Source organism: Telmatherina bonti (assembly GCF_933228915.1).
Source record: "Telmatherina bonti genome assembly, chromosome: 4".
Lineage (NCBI taxonomy): Eukaryota > Metazoa > Chordata > Actinopteri > Atheriniformes > Telmatherinidae > Telmatherina > Telmatherina bonti.
Window position 1 is genome coordinate 6,644,104 of NC_136622.1, and position 21,629 is coordinate 6,665,732.

General features: G+C 45.3%; 2 protein-coding genes across 3 annotated transcripts in view; one reads left to right on the top strand and one right to left on the bottom strand.

Moving 5' to 3' along the window:
• Window positions 1-826: 826 nt before the first annotated feature.
• ccdc22 (CCC complex scaffolding subunit CCDC22) lies at window positions 827-13,692 on the top strand. The gene is made up of 16 exons (XM_079239520.1): window positions 827-1,215; window positions 1,621-1,798; window positions 2,931-3,063; window positions 3,822-3,928; window positions 4,208-4,292; window positions 4,402-4,571; window positions 5,004-5,219; window positions 5,299-5,469; window positions 8,706-8,825; window positions 8,912-9,028; window positions 9,107-9,208; window positions 9,290-9,397; window positions 10,221-10,316; window positions 11,629-11,688; window positions 11,770-11,844; window positions 13,100-13,692. Exons 1-16 carry the CDS (start codon window positions 1,166-1,168, stop codon window positions 13,211-13,213), a joined length of 1,902 nt encoding a protein of 633 aa, XP_079095646.1. The 5' UTR covers window positions 827-1,165; the 3' UTR covers window positions 13,214-13,692.
• A 3,953-nt stretch (window positions 13,693-17,645) lies between these two features.
• The window catches only part of LOC306755185 (sodium-coupled neutral amino acid transporter 3-like), a 28,277-nt gene continuing 24,293 nt past the window's right edge, over window positions 17,646-21,629 (bottom strand). The window contains exons 14-16 of one of the 2 annotated variants that reach the window (XM_079239478.1): window positions 21,127-21,271; window positions 18,519-18,622; window positions 17,646-18,427 (exon numbers count right to left, since the gene is read on the bottom strand). In XM_079239478.1, coding sequence (XP_079095604.1) covers window positions 18,323-18,427; window positions 18,519-18,622; window positions 21,127-21,271 — 354 coding nt within the window. In that variant the 3' untranslated portion in view covers window positions 17,646-18,322. The remainder of the gene's footprint in view (window positions 18,428-18,518; window positions 18,623-21,126; window positions 21,272-21,629) is intronic. The other variant, XR_013771288.1, reaches the window with a different exon arrangement.

A 21,629-nucleotide genomic window follows, 5' to 3' on the forward strand; every position in this document is an offset into this window, starting at 1 on the left:
CACCCACCAATCAGGCTGCTTGTCAACTCATTTGCATACTAAATGCTGATTGGTTGTTCACTGGGGGAGAAGGAGGGTGTCAGACAATGCAATGATGTACAACCGGCACGCAGCTCTGTGCAGAGGGAGAGAGTTTAGGTAGTTTGTGCAGTTTTGGTGGATTCGATTTGAGGGAGCAAAGTATTTGTTTGAGGGGGCAATGCCCTCCTGCTCCTGCCTAAAGCCGGCCTCGACTTCATTCATCATTCACTGATTCATAAATAGTTTCACCAGATACTTTAAATCACGTGTCTGGTTGACAAGAACCACAAAGCTAAATTAATCCTTTTTTTTACAAGTCAATGTTTTTAGTTTTGTTTTGCTTTTTGATGTGCTTTGATTGGTTTATGTTGTGCTAAATCACCATTCATTTATCTTTATTGTACCTCGTGATAATTCTTGTTGCTATTTCGTATCACGTTCAAGTTCTTTGAATGCACCAGGAGTGCATGTCCAACTTAAAAACAGTTCCACGATGATACAATTTAATGGGAAAAAAAACCTCACAAAATACGGGTTAAAATTTCGGGGGCAAAATGACAGACTACAGAGTCTTAATTCCTGTGACATTTTCTCTATATTTGTTCTTTCGAGGAGTTGGAAAGTTTTAAGTTCCCAGTTACCGCGAACGCACTATCAGGTCACGAGACTGTCAGTCTTGGTGCATGATGGGAAATGTATTTCTAAGCAGCATATTTCCGGTTCAATTTTCAACACGATAAATCAAAGAAAACTCAATTTCCCAGAAACGCCGCCGCGCTATTCGCCTGTTACTGTCAGTCTGAGGAAAAAGGGGGAGGAAAAAGTCATATTTATGAGGTTTTTCTGCAGTTAATATCGTTTACATTCAGTTGGCAGAAGATGCAGGAGATGATGTAACTATATAAAATAATTGTTTTCGCAATACCGTAAAGGTAAAATATGTTTAATCATGAAAGTGTTGAGTTCAGGGGTTGCTAATTAGATGCTAGTTTCTGGCTAACAGAAGATGGAAGCTACTTATTTAGCCTGCCTTTGTCTGTCTGAAACTTACAGAAATATCAGCTAAACTTAACAAGTTTGATCGATCTGAGCTGAAATATAATCTTGTTAGTTAGCTAAAAAATTCTGCACAGAAACTTTAGCGATGGAGGAAGTTGACAAGATTCTGATTCACGCCCTCAGACAAGTCGGCACGTAAGTATCAATTCAATTTAATTCAACTTTATTTATATAGCGTCAGATCACGGCAATGCCATCTCAAGACGCTTTACAGACAGGAAGACAAACAAAAAACAACGTAATGAAAGCCCATTCATAACAGTATATATAAGGAAACCAGCAGATTGAGTCTCCCATCCTGAGCAAGCACACTGGCGACAGTGGGAAGGAAAAAACTCCCTTTTAACAGGAAGGAAACCTCAACAGTTTATTCATTTAAAGTTGTGCATGGTGGTAAATTAAGCCTAAGTGACAGAGCTGCGGTGTTAACTGGCAGCTTGGCTGTCAGTCATGAGACAAAGCACCGTCAGCAGGGGTCTTATGATCAGAAGGAGGATGTCTGAGGATAAGACCAGACTATAATGGTCCCTTGTGTCACAGGGAGGTCAGCGAGGAGGTCGACAGCGTCAAACAGTTCACCAGTGAGCTGATAGTGGAGGCGGTGGTGAGATGCATCCGGGTGATCGATCCGGGCCTGGGCGGCGGGCTGCCCACCTCCCTTCCTCCCGGCATGTCTGCTCGCTTCAGGGTGGGCATGAGCCTGGCACAGGCCTGTCAGGTATGATACTTACATGCTTTGAGCATCAATGGAGTCATTTTCTCTTTAACTTGCAGACTGTCTTTAACTGCAGTTTCAGTAAACATGTTGGAAGTGTGATCTCTCCCGCTCAGGTGTTCTGTCAGATGCAGAAGGAGAGATTTTTGGGAATTTCACTAAAGAAACTGAAGCTTCCACCTCTCATGACTCAGCTTGAATAGCACAGCTTTAACCACAGGAATTTTCTTCACACACATAGGGATTTTTGAAGAGTTCTGTCCAAGGACCAGCTGCATATTTGTCTCCACAAAACAAACAAAACAGTCCCAGTTTGGATGTCAAGCCTGTGAGAATTCTGTGTTTACACTTCTCATTGCTCAGAGAAAAACGTCTCGGCTTTAATCCTGCCTGCAAAATCTGGTGAAGTTCTGGCACAAAAACAGCTGCTTTGTTGTGTAATCGCATCATTCGCAGCTGCTTCATGTAAACGTTAGTATGCTGGACAGTTAGTGAACAGACTTTGCGCTTATTGTGAGAACAAAGCAGCAACTCAGGAAAATACATTGAATCTCTGCTTCCTCAGATGTGCCGCTGCAGGTCACATGATTACTGCTGGATTACCTTCCCTCCCGTACAGCAGCTGGTAAACAAACGGAAGCTGAAGTTGTTTAGAGACTGCTTTATGTGGAGGGTGACTCAGACTCCAGCTCTGCTACTGACTTACACGTTGTCAGAAAGCATTGTTCATTCATCACCCCTGAAGTTCGTACTGATTTAAGAAAAGCTAAACTTGATTATTCTGCTCACTACATCTGGAATCAACTAAAAATGATCAGATTTGAATGGCATGAGTGTAAATATGTTTTTTTTCCTATAGATTAGCGTTTGCATGGGAAAGGTTCTCGTGAACAATGTTTTGCATGTGGATGATCTGTTGCAGTCAGCTGACATGTTTACCAGACTAAAGGAAGGATAACATGAAGACACAGATGTTGGTTCTTTCTTCACCGTTTAAAAGTACAGAATTAAAGTTATTTTACATTTCCAGAGTTCCACTTGGACTTCTCAGCAGGCTTCACTGGTGTTGAGTCATTTGCTTGTGACAGGTCAGAAGTCCACCAATGTTATTCTTAACATGTCAATGTGTTTTCAGGACATTGGTTATAAAGGAGAGATTGGCTACCAGACTTTTCTGTACAGCAACGAGCCAGAGATCCGCTCGCTGCTCATGTTCCTGGTGGAGAAGCTCCCCCGAGAGAGCGCCGAGACCTCGGACCAGCCATCAGGTACAGAGAGAAACCATTTCCTACGGCCTCTCCTAAAAGAAAAGAAGAAACTGTCTGTGTTACGTTACACGTCCTGTGTCTGGCTGTCGCGCTTCGGTTTTCAGACTTTGGTCACGTTGAGTCACAAGAATCTGAACAGAAGACAAGCAACAACGGATGCTTTGCACCTTCTCTCCCTGAGCGCCAGCATCCGTGTCTCAGACAGCTTTAAAGCTTCAACATGCAGCTTTAAAGGGAAACTATTGGCTGAAATTTGACATCATTTACAGTAAAACTGTAGAGTTTCTGTTTACCTTACAGGCAGAACATGTTCTCTCTGCGTTTTTCTACAGTCACCCAGAGCAGACAAACAGAACCGTTTGCCAAAGAGTGAAGTGAAACAAACTGGTATTAATGGACGTGCAGGGAAATGATGCACAGGAACAAAACTACATGTTGCCTGCAGGGATTATTAAAAATGCTCAGCATCAGGATACAGTAGCGGAGACAAGTTGTAGGACCTCACCTCCGACTGCTGCTGAACCCGACAACCATGTCGTTGCAGCACCTGATCTTTTTTCAGCTCATCCTCCTCTGACAGCTTCATCTGTGGTCTGTTACCAGCAGTTATAATGGTGTGAAATGGTTAACTGGTGGTTTGCTGCGCCTACGTCTGATTCCCGGCTCGGCTCATCTGTGCCACATCTCTGCTGTCTGACTTCTTTCTGCAGCCGTTTCTGTATTTAGTCACACAGAGCGGATGTTTTGTCCTCATGCAGGTAAATCGGCGGTTCTCCAGAGAGCCATCGCCGCTGCCATCAAAGCGCAGCTGGCTGTGTCCTGGGTGCCTCCAAACTGCCGTCTACCACTGCACTGTGAAACTCAGGTAAACGCTTCAGTCTGGGGTGAGAAATAAACGGAAACATGCGGGGAGACAGACGGGTCAGGCACATGCAGCCAGATTGATATTCTCAAATGAAGAATCGCTATTCTTCACTTTTTTCTGACTCAGTTCAGTGTAACTGATCTCTGATACTAAATGATTCTAGTGAGGAAACAAACGGGAATTCTTCGCCACAGCTCCAAAGTTCTGCATCGCAAACGAGGATCAGAGCTTCTTTCAAGCTCTTCTGAACTGAAACTTCTTTTTTTTTTATCTGTTTAGAGTCAAGCAGCGTTGCACAGCTTCTGTGTGCAGCCCTTCAGCCTACCATACTGCACCAAAGCTTCTGGCAAGAAGCATCTGAAAGGTAGGTCTCCTGCTGCGTGGGTTTCCGTTTCCACGGCGCTGGGAGAAACAACCGCAGCATTTCTCTGCAGATTTCACACTGAAGTTCTGAATGAAATGTGTGTTTTCAGCGGTGAAGGACTACCACAGAGACATTCTTCCTCCCGTAACCGCGCAGTTTCCCAGTCCTGCCACTATGGTGGCGTCGGTGTTGGAGCACCATGCGGCCGAGCTGAGCGCCACTCAGGAGTGGGACAACGAATGGAAGAGTCAGGGGCTGCTGTCTCGCCTCACGCCGCAGGTAAACCGTCTCATTCGCCACGGTCAGGCCACATCTCACTCCCATCTCCATTTGTTTAAGTTCATGTATTTACTTTTCAGTGTTATTTTTAATGTCCAGCAATGAGGCTTGAAGTTCATAAAAGTGTCTCCATGGCACTTTGAATTTGGCAAATGTGGATTTAATTTAGAACTTGCTGTTTTTGTCATTTCTGTGCAATAAAACTATTAATCTCTAGATCAATTTATAGATCTACATGTAAGTATCAGCCGTGTTTTTGTCCCATATCTGCATGACAAACTGATATGAAGGGAGTACCTCCACTTACTTTGTTCCACTTAAAGCGCTGCTCATCAGAGGCTGGAACGTGCAGAGGGAACTAAACGTGGAACCGATGCGTCCAGAGAAGCGGACGGTGTATCCTCCCGCTGACCTTCTGCTGTTGTTGAACAGGAGTACCGCTCACGGAAGCTGACCCGACTGCGAAAACGCATCGAGGAGCAGCTGCGTTTTGCCGCCGTGCCCTCTCCTGAAAGTGCCTTCGGTGTTTCCCGCTCCACCTCCGATCTGTCAGAGCTCCTGCAGAACTTCAGAGGCTCCGCCCCCTCCGACCACGTCCTGACCAAGGGCACGCATTTCACTCACACTCAGAAGTTCACCTTCACACAGGTGAGGCTCTCTGCTGGAGCAGAACGGCTCTGTTGCAAAGGTTTCACGTAAAGCCTTAACTCTGCGCGTTTGTGAGCAGGAGGCGGCGGCCGTGACAAGCGCCGTCCTGCCCAGGCGCCAGTCGGACGGGGACGTCCAGCTCCGTCAGCAGGAGGAGCTCGCCTCCCTCCAGCAGCAGCTCCAGCAGCTCTGCGACGACGTCGACCATCTGACAGCAGACATGGAGCACATGCGGGTCACGAATGCACAGGTAACGTTGAGTCCTCGTCTGACGGTGATGTGGCGGCTCTCCGTCGGCATGGCGACCCGCTCTGTACGCCTCAGCTTGGTTTGTCCTTTTCAGCAGCTGCAGAGTTCCTGATGTGTTGCGTTCATATATTTATGGTGATGCTAATACTAAATGCATCCATCTGTCATCCACGGCGTTGCGTCATGGTGTTTTCCTGAGCAAACTGCTGGAACATCTTCATCCCGTATCCTCTCTGAGATCTCTCCAGACAGTAAAAGTCAGACCTGAATGCTGAATCGGGTCTTGTCTCTACCTGTCTGTTTCTCTCCTTCTTTTCTCCAGTAATGTCCTCTTGCATTTCTTGGATGAAAAAGCCACGGTGTTGAAAACGGAAGGTAAACCACTGTAGATCCAGTTTCTGGCGTGTAACTCAGTGCAGCGACGCTCTGGGGCGAATATTAAAACGATTGAAGAGCAGTTTCTCAGCCGCAGGACGCTTCACGGCAACGATCGCTCAGGAGATTAAGGGTGCGGGGGAGTCGGAGTCCACCCTGGACAGCTCGCCAGTCCATCACAAAAAGAAACAAACAACCATGACGCACTCGGTCTTAGGGACAATTTAGATTACATGGATGACATAGATCTCCAGGACCGGACTTGGGCACCTGGGTTAACCTAACAGGAATTTAGGAATAGAACCCACAGACACACACAGGAGAACATGCAAACTCCACACAGAAAGGCCCCCAGAAGAGGATCGAACCAATGATCTTCTTGCTGTGAGGCCACAGTGCTGACCACTACGCCACCATGCAGGGAATGTGAATAGTAGGGATGCAATACTATGCATGTGTACTTGTACTTGGTATTAATACTGTGTACCGATACCACACCAGTCCAGCCAGCACAGATGTGTTTTATGCTTCAGACGTGTTTTAAAAGAAGTAAATGCCTTAAATGTTAAAATGTGACAGTTTTTGTTCCACTAAAAGCCAGATGCTTGTTTCCAAATCACACATTTATAGTTGTATTTAGGTAAAATGTTCCAAATCAGAATAAAACCTGTTGCATTTATTAGATCTGTAATGTTATTAAATTTGTGTTGGTGAGGAAACTTAAGAAAGGATGGGTCATTTATTACAACATAATGAAATCTTACAGTTATAACAGCAGTAATAACCATAGTCACAATAATGTTCACATAAACAGATCTGGTATCGGCAGATATTCACGTTTGAGATGTCAGTATCGGATCAGAACTCCCAAAAGGTGGATCGATGCGTCTCTTGTAAATAGCAGATATTAGTTTGCCATTAAAATGAGTGGGAAACACGGTTTTAAAGATGGGAATGTCGTCAGCGTAGCTTATGCTCCCTTTGGTACGTAAGTGGGGACAAACACTGCCATACGTCACCGTCATGCTTCCATGCATCTCTCGTTGCCATGGCTGTAAAGTCGGTTCATCCACTAGTGGGCAGTGCTGAGTTCCCTTCTGCGTTTGCTGTGGAAAGACTCACACAGCGTCTCTTCTAATGGTCCCGCCATGTCTACAGTCCTTCTCTCTTCTTCTTCAGCTGATTTTTTTTTATATTTGGTGGTTTCTGCGTTGTCTTCTTCCCCTCCCTCTTCTTCTCTGCCTTCCTTCCTTGTCCTGTTGGTTTTGCTCCATTTAGTGACGACTAGCTGAGCTCCTTTAAAAACAGAACAAACTAGAAAAAGCAAACCTCCTCGAAGGCCTTTAAAAAGTTCCTGGATCCTAACGGTGGTTCGGATCATCACCAAAAGGAAATCAGTTCTTTCTTTTCACATTTCCAACAAGTCCTGAAAAATTTATGACAATCTGTCCAGAACTTTTTGACTTATCTTGAACACAAACAGATAAACGCGGTAAAACACGACCTCCTTGGCGGAGGTAACTACATGCATAACCCACTACAGTTAGGTTACATTGTTTGTTTACATTGTAGGTTAGTTACATTGTTTCAATGTGTTAAGGACCTACCAAATATGAATGCTTTTAATTTTGGTGTAGATCGGATTTATTTCTGCGAAGATATGAGTAAACCATGTTTCATGGCGAGAAGGCTTTTTCCATGGGTTGCCACGGTAACATGCTTTCTTCTATTGGAAAGATTTGAATAACTTTTGGTCCCCATCTTGTCACAAAGCTTCCTGCCTCATTTGGAGTCAATGGCATAAATCCCCTCAGACTAGTTCATTCAAATACGATGCGCCCAAATTGAAAAAAAACGGTGTAAAAAAAAAGAAAAAAGGGTCATAAACGCCAACATGGCGGACACCCGGTATCCATGGCAACAGGTCTACGATTGACTTTTTTGATCACTTTAAGGTGGTAGACGTGTGCTGAATTTCGTTGTCCTACGTCAAAGTAAACTTTTTGACCCCATTCTATTGGCCATTTTTGGCGGCTCTAGGGGGCGCCATCGAGCCATTTTTGCAATGGCGTTCATGCGGACCATAGAATAACGCTATTTTCGCCAAGCTTGAGGTCAGTGCAAAGTTTTGCAACTTTTCACGGGGGTTAAATGGCCGAGCTGTGCTGACAGTAATAGTAGACATTACAATAACAATAGGGCCCTGCCATACTTCGTATGGCTCGGACCCTAATTAAAGCCCCAAGCAGCATCCATCGGGGCCTCGCCTCATGCCGAACCCTCCACCCAAATCCTCTATCTCATAATGCAACATGGTAAGGATCCACAGAGCCTATGTATTTTCATGGAGATATACAATTACCAAACAGAGAAAATAACTACAAACTAACTACAGACGTTTCTACTCAGACATATTTATCTCGAGGTGAAATACGTTTCTATCGTATTTCTATAAGTCTAGCTTCGCCTCCTCATCACGGCTTTTCAGTCCCAAATCTTCCTCTGAGCTACATGTAAATATAGTCTTTGTGTAACCTTTTTTCCTTTGTAAATTTATTTATGTATTATTTTGCTCTGCTCTCTATGATTATTATTTATTTTTATTTCAATTGTTAAAACTTAAAATTGAAATATTGTAATAATGAAAATGAATAACAATCGTAGATGTGAATAATTATTACTTAACGTATTTCTCAGTGTGAGGATGGATGACGTATCTGCTTTCCCTGGATCTTTACTTGCAGATCTTTTCTGTGAGCTTTTCTCTCGCTGCAGTCAGACGTCTCCGTGAAGAGACAGTAGCATGAGGTGGAGCTTTGCAAACGCAACACAAACCGTTGCTTCCTGCTGGTTTTCCTGCAGGTGTTGGATGAGCTGAAGCAGACGGAGCTGGGAAACACGGAGGAAGAGGAGAAGATGCAGGTGAAGAAGAAAACCATTGACCTGCTGCCAGATGCAGACAACAACCTGCTGAAGCTTCAGGTAAGAGGACTGATGGACGTCTAGCAGCATGCCTTCAGCTCAGCGGGGGTCTCGGCTTTACAACCCCCCCCTTCTCTTCCCCCCAGTCTCTGGTGGAGGCTGGTGCAAAGCGGGTGGTGAACCTGGCATCGCAGTGGGAGAAGCATCGCGCGCCGCTCATCGATGAGCACCGCAGGCTCAAAGAAATCTGCAGCAGCCAAGATGTAGGTGTTGCAACAGGATTATGTGTCACACACACACACACACCACCTCAGTGTTACTTTACACCTTTTCTGCCACAGCTGGAGTCGTCCAGAAAACTGTCTGAGATCAAGACTCTGCATGAGAAAATCCGCGTGGCCACAGAGGAGGCGAAGAAGAAGGAGGAAACGTACAAGCAGCTGGTAACGGAGAAGATCTCTGGGATTCAGGGGCTCATTGCACCCTCGTGGAGTTGTGTGTCAGTCCCTGTTGTCTAACTGCAGGTCATAGAGCTGGAGAGCCTCCCTCAGGATGCGTCCCGCTCGGCGTACACGCAGAGGATTCTGGAAATCGTCAGCAACATCAAGAAACAGAAGGAGGAAATTACAAAGGTATCAAACCAAGCAGCAACCTCTGGTGGTTAAAAGTGAAGCCGATGCGGAAGTGCATAAAACTGCAGTTCCACCATCATCCACTAGGGGCTGCAAAACAGAGCAAATCCCCATAGACTCCCATGTTAAAAAGGCCAACTTCACAGCAGAAATAAACATGTTTACAGCAGGAATAAACATGTTTACAGCAGGAATAAACATGTTTACAGCCTGGTACAAAAATCCATTTTAGGTTTAATAGGTCAGGTTTACCTTCATGACAACTGTGGGGGGAGTGGATTTTTTTCCAACTCGCCCGTTTAAAAGTAATTTAATCTCAAAGTTCGGCATATTTAGGGGCGTGTCCTTTTGAATGACAGGTACCGGACCTCACGCTTCAAGTAAGAACGTAGAACAACCGCGGTTTTTAGCCGGTTAACAACGTGACTTAGCTTTAGCCCGCTTACCTCCGTTAGCCGGTTAGCTCCTGTTATCTCCAGGTTAGCTCAGTTAGCTCTTAGCTACAGAAAGCTCGAGTTCGGTCGATGTCAATCATCCACCATGACGCTCACAGCCCCCCTCTCAGCTCCACCTCTTTGCCCATATTTGTATTTTCCGGGCGATACGACGCCCATGCCCCTGTCAAGATGGTGATGGTAGGAACCGCCCACCGAGCTTCAATTCAACCTACGGGTGACGTCACGGAGGCTCCGTCCATCTTTTATATACAGTCCACGTATTAAACCCAGAAAACAAGGAGACGTTCAGGGTCTGATGAGCATGATGAGTCCACTAATGCTCCGGTTTAATGTCCCTTATTCACAGTTTTTCACTCTTCCTGCAGATTTTGTCAGACACGAAGGACCTGCAGAAGGAGATCAACAGTCTGACGGGAAAACTGGACCGGACCTTTGCTGTGACCGATGAGCTGGTCTTTAAGGTACCAGAGCTCCTGTGGTGATGTTTGTGCTGCTGGACGTCGGTTTTTTCTGTCGTTTTCGTGACGTACAGTGGGGTTGTGGAAACTCAGCTCTTCACCGTCTCGATTTGCTCTCCAGGAAAGTCACAAGTGCAGTTATGCAAACGCGCCTAACTAAGAAAAAACAAGATAAAAAACTTGAACAAAATATCAAAGTAGTGTGAACGCACCCCGACATGTTTCTTCCTCACAGCAGCATCAAGTTCTATTCATACTTTTATACTTACATTCAGTAAAGAATGGTGGACGTTTATGGAACAGGGGGGTAACGGTGGCTGGGGGGGGATGCACATGACGTGTGTGTGTGTGTGTGTGTGTGTGCACAAGAAAACAATGAGGTGTGTGTTTTTAAACTGCAGTGATAAACTCTGTGTTGCTGTGTGCATGAAAAGCGCTTCAGAAATGAAATTTGATTTGAAGTGAGCTTCAGGACTTTAGCAGTACGCCGGCTGGACGGACAGACGTTCAGCCGTGTGTCGCTCTGTGCAGCCTACCTCTCTACAGACACGAGGCTTCACAGTGACAGGTTTATTACAACACAACTGTCTTGTGTTACGACAAACTGGCTTTCTGAAACTGAAACTCGACCAGTCATCATGTAACTGAAAACCATTTTATAAGTTTCAGATACACAGATGGAAACCAGATAAATAATTACTGTTAAAAATAATTAGAATGATACCTGGAAGCAAATCAATACTGTGATAAATTAGAGTAATTCTTCACAAGGTAAGTGTACTTATTAGATCAGCAAATACAGAAAAATAAGAAAAAACCAGATGTGAAATTTCACTGTGATGCTGTTCCTGTTTTTAATGTAATCTGATTGATTGATTGATTGATGGGAAAAGATGGTGATTGACAGCAGCAGGAGGGTAAAATATAACATTTCAGAAATTAGCAAATAAATCCTCAAACTGATAAATGTTATTAAATAAATAAAATGTTTGGAATTAACTTAAAAAATAGTGGATAGCGGATTTATTTCAGGGATTTTCTTCCCGCTGCTGTGTTCAGATGAGGACGCTCGTCTGAAAACTGAGACGGGTTTGGTGTCGTCGTGCCCTGCTTTACCGCCTCGCATCACAGAGCTTTCCCTTTCATTTCCAGTAATTCCTCTTTTAATTGATAATGATGCTGTATTTGCTTCATAACCTCCGTCACATCCATCTTCATGGATAAAATTTGAATTTGACTAAAAGCAGTTTTAAGCTGCGAACTCTTGGAATGATTGTGTGTTTTTATTGGTTTATTTCTTTTCTCTCCTGTTCAGGATGCAAAGAAAGATGAATCCGTCCGAAAATCCTACAAGTACCTGGCTGCCCTGCACGAAGTACGCCATCATTTCCTCTTTTTTTTCATTTCCCCTCCTGCCAGGACAAAAGATTGAACTATTATCTGTTCTCCTCTGTAGAACTGTAATCAGCTGATCCAGACCATTGAGGATACTGGCACAATCCTGAGAGAGATCAGAGACCTGGAGGAGCAGGTAGGATTTAGCTGGTTTTAGGCTAGAACCATATTCTGATTGTTTCTACACACACCTGAGCTTAGTTATATCAACTTGAGCAGAATAAAGTTGTTTTGAAGTTATTTTAATAGTTTTATTAGCTGTAAGGTCATGCGGTGTGCCTGAGCTTGTATGTTTTGTATGTATGTGCATGTCTGTGTGCGACTACTCTGCTCAGGTTTGTACTGCAAGTCAAATTTCTTTGTACTGGGACGCCGGTTTATTGCCGATAATTAAACTTCCTGATGAGTTTGTGTGATTTTATTTGACCTGTCTCAGATGTACAGCACCTTGTTTTAGCTACAGCTGCTTTTAAATGGATAGTGATTTAATTTGAAAGCATTTTTCCTGCTTCATCCTTTGGCTGCGTTCACACTACAGGCTTTGAGGGGACTTTGAGCCCCTATGCGACATGTAACCGATCTTTTCTTAACAGTCTGAACAACACAGATCTGATGTTTGGAATGCGACCCAGGCTGCTTGGATATGTGGTCCTAAACCCGATATGTATCTGATCTTTTGCCATGCGGCTTCAGTCTGAACGGTCAGGTCGCATTAATCCGACACGCGACAAACGTCATTATTCTACATTTGTTGTTTATGAACTCTTTATCAGTAAATGCATCACTCTCCCACTGATCCTGCCTGCGACTCCGTACCCAAACGTTTCTCTCTACAGCTGCCACAGCTCCACAAAAGGCCTCAACCAAAACTTTTCCTTTCCTCTTCTGTAAACGTCTCCTTAAAACGAACCCATTCACAACGTTGTGGCTACGGCTGGACAAAACTTTTGAAACAGTAATGCTCTGCTGCCGTCCATATTTACTTCTGCAAACACAAAGACGTCACACGCACGCTCACTGCACGTCGCCGTGTCTTCTACGCATGCGGGATGCTTCTGGTGCGCATGAGGTTCATACAGGAGATCACATACAAGTCACGTTTGATTGTAAATGTGAACGGACTTTCAATAAATTTGGATTTCACAAAAACATCCGATATGAGCAGCAAGCCCTGCAGTCTGAACGGAGCCTTTGACAGCTTTCTTTACCTGGATTTGTTGTTCAGTTTGACTTGAATGATCTGCATGAAAGTTCAGTAGTGCTACTTTACTGGTTATGTTGCTGCTTCTAGTAACTAAACTGGGTTGCTTAATAGCTGCCAGACATTTGGGAAATCTGTACTTATGGCAGCTGCAGGGCAGTTTGTCACCGTTTTGTCTGTTTGTTTGCAGATTGAGACAGAAAACAGCAACAAAACTGTGGCGAACCTGGAGAGGATTCTGGACGACTACAAGGCGATCCGACAGGAGAATTCTGCACTCGCTGCCAAAGTCCGAGAAGGCTGAACGGAGGCTGTGAACAGATGTGAAGGGGACAGAAGCAGCACTCCATCTTGTTTCGCACTGTGGAGACTGTGGTTCATAAACACGAAGGCCTATTTTCTTTAGAGATGAGCTGATTTTTGTACCGTGGAAACTAATCTGGTATTTTGATGCCCAGCCTGGATGGAGAAGACAGAATCTGCCGCTTGGCTCTGACAGTTCTTGCACTGGTTAGATTGATGTGTGAAAAAGAGCGCTGGACAGCAGAGGGCTCTGTTATGAAACGTTTTCATAAGATATCGCTGTTTATAATTAAATCTTCGACCTTGAATTGTTAATACATAAATTAATGTTTTTTTCAGACATCAGTTCTGTCATGATCATATTTGAACTGGAGAGGTGTGAATGGCTTTTGAATGTAGACCGTTAAACATGTTGTCTGGGTCCATCAGCAGAGGATTGTTAGATACATGGTACCAGTTTAAATAAAGATGCCTTACATACTTGAAGATGTGATGATTTCTACAAATAGTAATGATCATCTAACACTAATAAAACATCCCAGAGAATCAGAGTTTACAAGGCTAGAAGTCTTTGTTGGACACGGTGCAGTAGAAGATCAGCACCTTGGTTTGTATTCAAGACGAGGTGATGGTTTCTGCAGCAGACTGACCAGTTCTCTGTACTCTGCTTCCTGTCCCTCGCTGAGACTCCCCACAGCTGCAGAGTCAGAATATTTCTGAGTGAGCGGACTCCAGAGTTTGGTTGGAAGTCTGAAGTGTACAGTGTGAAGAGAAATGGTGAGAGTACGCTCCCTTGTGGAGCTCCACAAGACGCACAACCTTTCAGTCTCACAAGCTGGGGTCTGTTTGTTCGGTAGCCATAAATTCAGGTGGAATTTATGGAGCGTCTTGCATAACAGCAGCTGGATTGTATTAAAAGCACGTGAGAAGTCGAAGTGCTGCGTGATTGGTCCACATGAGGGCGGGCTCTCTGAAGCTGGTAGATGACGGCGCCTTCAACCACAAGAACTATATAAGCAGCCTGTGGTGGGTCTTAAAAGGTGTTGACTTGCGTTTTGAGGTAAGCCAATAAGTTTCTCCAGGAGTTTCCTGATGTGGGATGTTTGAACATGGATCTTGCCAAGGTCCTGCTGACTTTTTTAGGCTCCAACTGACTTGATTTAGATTAAATCTCTCTCCACAACATCTTATTGCCAAGTTACACTTGATATTGATCCATTATTTAGTCAAGTTTGCAGGAAACCTCTAAAAGTACTGTGGCCCTTGATCCCTGAAGACCACCCCTGCATTAGGACGACTGGTCTATAGTCATGGAGGGCAGATGGGTGGAGTTTCCAGTACTTTGTTGGTACTGGAACAAGGCAAAATGTTTTCCACAGTACAGGAACTCTTTTCTTACTCAGGCTGGTGTCGAAAAGGTGTTGAAGAAAGTGTTCTGAGCAAGCTTTCAGAGCCCTGGAACTGGACCATCTGGACATGCAGCCTTGTTCCAGTTCAGCTCCTCAAGTTTTTCTTCACCTGACTTCGGGAGACAGACAGGTTAGAGGTGGAGACAGATGTCTCAGGGGACAGACAGGTTAGAGGTGGAAACAGAAGACGTCTCATTAGACAGGTTAGAGGTGGAGACAGACGACGTCTCATTAGACAGGTTAGAGGTGGAGACGGGACATCTCAGGAGACAGACAGGTTAGAGGTGGAGACAGACGACGTCTCATTAGACAGGGTAGAGGTGGAGACAGAAGACGTCTCATTAGACAGGGTAGAGGTGGAGACAGACGACGTCTCAGGAGACAGACAGGTTAGAGGGAGACAGGGGACGTCTCAGGAGACAGACAGGTTAGAGGTGGAGACAGAAGACGTCTCATTAGACAGGGTAGAGGTGGAGACGGGACATCTCAGGAGACAGACAGGTTAGAGGGAGACAGGGGACGTCTCAGGAGACAGACAGGTTAGAGGTGGAGACAGAAGACGTCTCATTAGACAGGGTAGAGGTGGAGACAGGGGACATCTCAGGAGACAGACAGGTTAGAGGGAGACAGGGGACGTCTCAGGAGACAGACAGGTTAGAGGTGGAGACAGACGACGTCTCATTAGACAGGTTAGAGGTGGAGACGGGACATCTCAGGAGACAGACAGGTTAGAGGGAGACAGGGGACGTCTCAGGAGACAGACAGGTTAGAGGTGGAGACAGAAGACGTCTCATTAGACAGGGTAGAGGTGGAGACAGGGGACGTCTCATTAGACAGGTTAGAGGTGGAGACAGAAGACGTCTCATTAGACAGGGTAGAGGTGGAGACAGGGGACGTCTCATTAGACAGGTTAGAGGTGGAGACAGAAGACGTCTCATTAGACAGGGTAGAGGTGGAGACAGGGGACGTCTCATTAGACAGGTTAGAGGTGGAGACAGACGACGTCTCAGACAGGTTAGAGGTGGAAACAGAAGACGTCTCATTAGACAGGTTAGAGGTGGAGACAGGGGACGTCTCAGGAGACAGACAGGTTAGAGGGAGACAGGGGACGTCTCAGGAGACAGACAGGTCAGAGGTGGAGACAGAAGACGTCTCATTAGACAGGGTAGAGGTGGAGACGGGACATCTCAGGAGACAGACAGGTTAGAGGGAGACAGGGGACGTCTCAGGAGACAGACAGGTTAGAGGTGGAGACAGAAGACGTCTCATTAGACAGGGTAGAGGTGGAGACAGGGGACATCTCAGGAGACAGACAGGTTAGAGGGAGACAGGGGACGTCTCAGGAGACAGACAGGTTAGAGGTGGAGACAGACGACGTCTCATTAGACAGGTTAGAGGTGGAGACGGGACATCTCAGGAGACAGACAGGTTAGAGGGAGACAGGGGACGTCTCAGGAGACAGACAGGTTAGAGGTGGAGACAGAAGACGTCTCATTAGACAGGGTAGAGGTGGAGACAGGGGACGTCTCATTAGACAGGTTAGAGGTGGAGACAGAAGACGTCTCATTAGACAGGGTAGAGGTGGAGACAGGGGACGTCTCATTAGACAGGTTAGAGGTGGAGACAGACGACGTCTCAGACAGGTTAGAGGTGGAAACAGAAGACGTCTCATTAGACAGGTTAGAGGTGGAGACAGGGGACGTCTCAGGAGACAGACAGGTTAGAGGGAGACAGGGGACGTCTCAGGAGACAGACAGGTCAGAGGTGGAGACAGAAGACGTCTCATTAGACAGGGTAGAGGTGGAGACGGGACATCTCAGGAGACAGACAGGTTAGAGGGAGACAGGGGACGTCTCAGGAGACAGACAGGTTAGAGGGAGACAGGGGACGTCTCAGGAGACAGACAGGTTAGAGGTGGAGACAGAAGACGTCTCATTAGACAGGGTAGAGGTGGAGACAGGGGACGTCTCATTAGACAGGTTAGAGGTGGAGACAGAAGACGTCTCATTAGACAGGGTAGAGGTGGAGACAGGGGACGTCTCATTAGACAGGTTAGAGGTGGAGACAGACGACGTCTCAGACAGGTTAGAGGTGGAAACAGAAGACGTCTCATTAGACAGGTTAGAGGTGGAGACAGGGGACGTCTCAGGAGACAGACAGGTTAGAGGGAGACAGGGGACGTCTCAGGAGACAGACAGGTCAGAGGTGGAGACAGAAGACGTCTCATTAGACAGGGTAGAGGTGGAGACAGGGAACGTCTCAGGAGACTGACAGGTTAGAGGTGGAGACAGAAGACGTCTCATTAGACAGGGTAGAGGTGGAGACAGAAGACGTCTCATTAGACAGGGTAGAGGTGGAGACAGGGGACGTCTCAGGAGACAGACGGGGTAGAGGTGGAGACAGAGGAGGTTTTTGGAGACAGACAGGCAAGAGGTGGAGACGGGACGTCTTTGGAGACAGACAGGCAAGAGGTAAGGCAGAAGACGTCTCATAAGACAGACAGGCTAGAGGTGGGATATATTTGGATGTCCTAATAAATATGTTGATTATTTCCAAGAAAAGATAATAACCAAATAATTTCTATGGACAAAGTTGATGTAACTTTTTGCAAAAACTTAAGAAACCAAAGGATTAATTTATTTAAGAAAAGAGCTATGATGGGAGTATCTTAGCAATGTGCCCAAACTCATTATTTCTGCTTCAGCTTGTCTGAGTCAATATAAACATCCACATCAAACATGGTCGAAGCTCCTGCTGTAAATATATCTGAGAGATTTCATTCTTAAATCTGCATGAATCAGTTTAAATGAATCAAAGTGATAAATCTATGTCATCTGTTGGTGTCCTTAGAACATAAACCCTTATAAATTGGATTTTAATAAATACTAAGTTGGACTTGTTTACTGTGGAAATGTTCTAAATGTTCTGCCCTGGTGTTCTGGATTTAAATAAAACATCACACAAATGTCTCAGATGATCTCCACCTTTAGTAATTTTTTTATTAAACAATAAACACTTGCTGGTCAGAAAAAAATTTACAAACAAATTACATCAAATTAAAGAAGTTCACAGTTGCGCAGACTTAATGTCAGACCATGACAGAACTTTGGCTTTTCCCATTTTCCACCAACAGCTCAGCAGAATACAGATACAAATACATGATTTATCTGAAAGCAGTTTATCTCAGACTGTACAGCTCTCTGGTAAACAAAAACAAGCATTAAACATTAGCAAAAATAATTATCTCATTTATTTCAATAAAATCTTTAAGTGCTCACCAAACCAATTTTCTCCATCAAACAGAACTCACCAGTAAAATTAGATCATTTTAAAGGTTTGTATTCCGGCATTTACCCACATTAAAATTACTGCTAGTATTTACATTTAACTTCTGTCATAGCAAATAGCTTTTAACGACGGAGGGACATCAATGATCAACATGTTCATCAACTCTCCCTGTAGAACAAACCAACACCACCGGTGACAGATCCTGATGCCAGACCTTAATGTTGGCTTTCTGGACAGAGGTTGGCTCCTCATCACAGCCGAGGAGCAGATTGTCCAAATAATTAGTGAAAACAGTCCCACTAATACCTGAGCTTTCCAGCTATAGATTAAATCTTACGTCCCATCCAGAGGATTGGAAGAAGGGCACAGCAGTGGGGTGCAGCTGATTTATTTTTGGGGAGAATGGTTGTACATTAATGGCCACCAAGACTCCGCTTTTCACCACTCACCCAGTCAAGCCCGATGAACGTCAGACTCATGATCATGAATATGAAACCCAGAGTGGCGAAAGATGCAGCCTGAAACCCAACAAAGATGTGTCAGTACAGCAGTTCCAACATTTTTCTTCTGGCTGTCATCAACTCTGTTATGTTAGTCAGGTAAATGTACCTGAATCTTTGGTCTGGAGGTCATGGGCTGCTCGCTGGAGGGGACGATGCGGATGTAGAACAGCCCCGGAAGAATGAAGATCAGGGTGGGAGCAGTGGTTGCCCCTGAAAAAAGATCAATCACAACGAATTTAATTGTTGAACACATTTAAAAAAGCTGAATTTTTTCTTTATGGTTTATCAGAGTCTCACAGAAACTTCTTTTAAAAATGTTTTCAAAGGTCACAGTCTTTTCCCTCCACACTCAGTCACTTCATCAGATCCACATTCTAGTACCATGTTAGATCCCTTTTCCCTCCAGAACTGTCGTGATTTTTCACAGAATAAATTCAACAAGGTGTTGGAAACATTGCTCACTGATTTTGCTCCATATTGGCATGAAGCATCACACAGTATCCTGATGAGAATCTCCCGTTCCACCTCATCACCATGAGAATCTCCCGTTCCACCTCATCACCATGAGAATCTCCCGTTCCACCTCATCACCATGAGAATCTCCCGTTCCACCTCATCACCATGAGAATCTCCCGTTCCACCTCATCACCATGAGAATCTCCCGTTCCACCTCATCACCATGAGAATCTCCCGTTCCACCTCATCACCATGAGAATCTCCCGTTCCACCTCATCACCATGAGAATCTCCCGTTCCACCTCATCACCATGAGAATCTCCCGTTCCACCTCATCATGATGAGAATCTCCCGTTCCACCTCATCACCATGAGAATCTCCCGTTCCACCTCATCATGATGAGAATCTCCCGTTCCACCTCATCACCATGAGAATCTCCCGTTTCACCTCATCATGATGAGAATCTCCCGTTCCACCTCATCACCATGAGAATCTCCCGTTCCACCTCATCATGATGAGAATCTCCCGTTCCACCTCATCATGATGAGAAGCTCCCGTTCCACCTCATCACCATGAGAATCTCCCGTTCCACCTCATCACCATGAGAAGCTCCCGTTCCACCTCATCACCATGAGAAGCTCCTGTTCCGCCTCATCACCATGAGAATCTCCCGTTCCACCTCATCACCATGAGAAGCTCCCGTTCCACCTCATCACCATGAGAATCTCCCGTTCCACCTCATCACCATGAGAAGCTCCTGTTCCACCTCATCACCATAAGATTCTCCCGTTCCACCTCATCACCATAAGATTCTCCCGTTCCACCTCATCACCATGAGAATCTCCTGTTCCACCTCATCACCATGAGAAGCTCCCGTTCCACCTCATCACCATGAGAATCTCCCGTTCCACCTCATCACCATGAGAATCTCCTGTTCCACCTCATCACCATGAGAAGCTCCCGTTCCACCTCATCACCATGAGAATCTCCCGTTCCACCTCATCACCATGAGAAGCTCCCGTTCCACCTCATCACCATGAGAAGCTCCTGTTCCACCACGTCCCAAAGCTGCTCTGCTGGATGTAGATCTGGTGACTGTGGAGGCCGTTGGAGGACAGTGAACTCATCGTCATGGTGGAGATGATGTGAGCTTTGTGACATGGTGCATCATCCTGCTGTTTCCATCAGAAGATGCTACACTGTGCTCATAAAGGGATGGACATGGTCAGCAGCAGGACTCAGGTTGGCTGTGGAGGTTAAACCAGGTCATGATGGTACTAATGGGACCAAAGTAGGATAAGAAAACCTCCCCCCACCATTCCACCAGCAGCAGCCTGAAGCGTTGATCCTGACGGCAGGATGGATCCATGTTGTCATGATGTTTCCAGCAGATTCTGATCCTACCATGTGAATGTGGAGCTGAACTGGAGACTCATCAGACCAGCAACGTTTCTCCATCTTCTATTGTCCAGTTCTGGTGAGTCTGTGTGGATTGTAGCCTCAGTTTCCTGTTCTTACTGACAGGTAGGAAGCGTCCCACCAGCTGGGGCTTGAACCTACAACCTCTTGCTGTGAGGCTGCAGTGCTAACCACTATGACTCTCTATAAACACTAGAGATGGTTGTGTGAAAATCCCAGTAAATACTCAGACCAGCAACGTGCCACATTCAAAGTCACTTAAAAAACAGTCCATTAAAAAATGGACTGCCGACGCTTCATCGCAACATCCACCCTCAATCTACTGAAGGAGCTGAGGATCCATGGCCAAGATCTGTGCTGTTCCATCAGAGAAACATCAGACATGGCTGAGCAGCCAGTGGATATGGATAAGAAGGAAAGACCCCAGATGAGCCCAAGAAGTTAGAACACATACCCAGGCCTGATCAGCTTGTGGTGGGCCTGCCCCACCAGAGTGTGTATCATATGTAAAAATACCCAATGATGCAGGGGACTCCACCTGAAGATATGTCCCTACTATCTGCTTGGCCATGGCCTTCAGGGGTCAGTCCTGTGCAGAAGATCTTTCACAAACCGGTATACTTCCCATCATGTCCTATATTTAAAATCTTCTTTCTTTCTCATCCTGATGCTCAGATTGACTAAATGCATTAAGTTGCTGCCATGTCATTGGTTGACTAGATATTTGTAGACACAGGTGGAACAGATGGACCAAATAAAGTAGCCACTGAGTGTATAGATGCCATGTTACTCCTTCAAATTATCTCATCTCATCTCATCTCATCTCATCTCATGTCTCACCAGTGATTCCAAAAATGTCTCGAATGTTGGGAACAAGGATGACCAGCAGGTTGACGGCGAACAGCAGACACACAGCGATGGCGATGTGACGTAACCAGTGGAAGGGTTTTCCAGGAAACAGCAGTTGCATGAGGGCATGACGGATCTGACAGAGACAGATGTTAGGACAATCCTCGCCGTTCCGGTGTCAAAGTCAGTCAGGTTTCCACACATAGTTCCTGGGAACTTTAATGGAACGTAAAAGTTCTTGTGTATGTATGTTGTGCACATTTCCTCTCCAGTTGGAAAGAGATGAGACTAGATGTGTTGCCATCTCAGGTAGATTCAAACAGATGTGAAAACATAAATTTGTGAGTTGAAAATCTTTCAGCTTCTGCGAATAATTTACATCATGACAACCCGATTAGTGTTGAGGTTATTCTGATGTCAGTGGGCGTGAGAATCAGCAGATTTCTTTAAATTAATTAATTTAGCAACCAGATAACAGAGAACAAACTGAATCC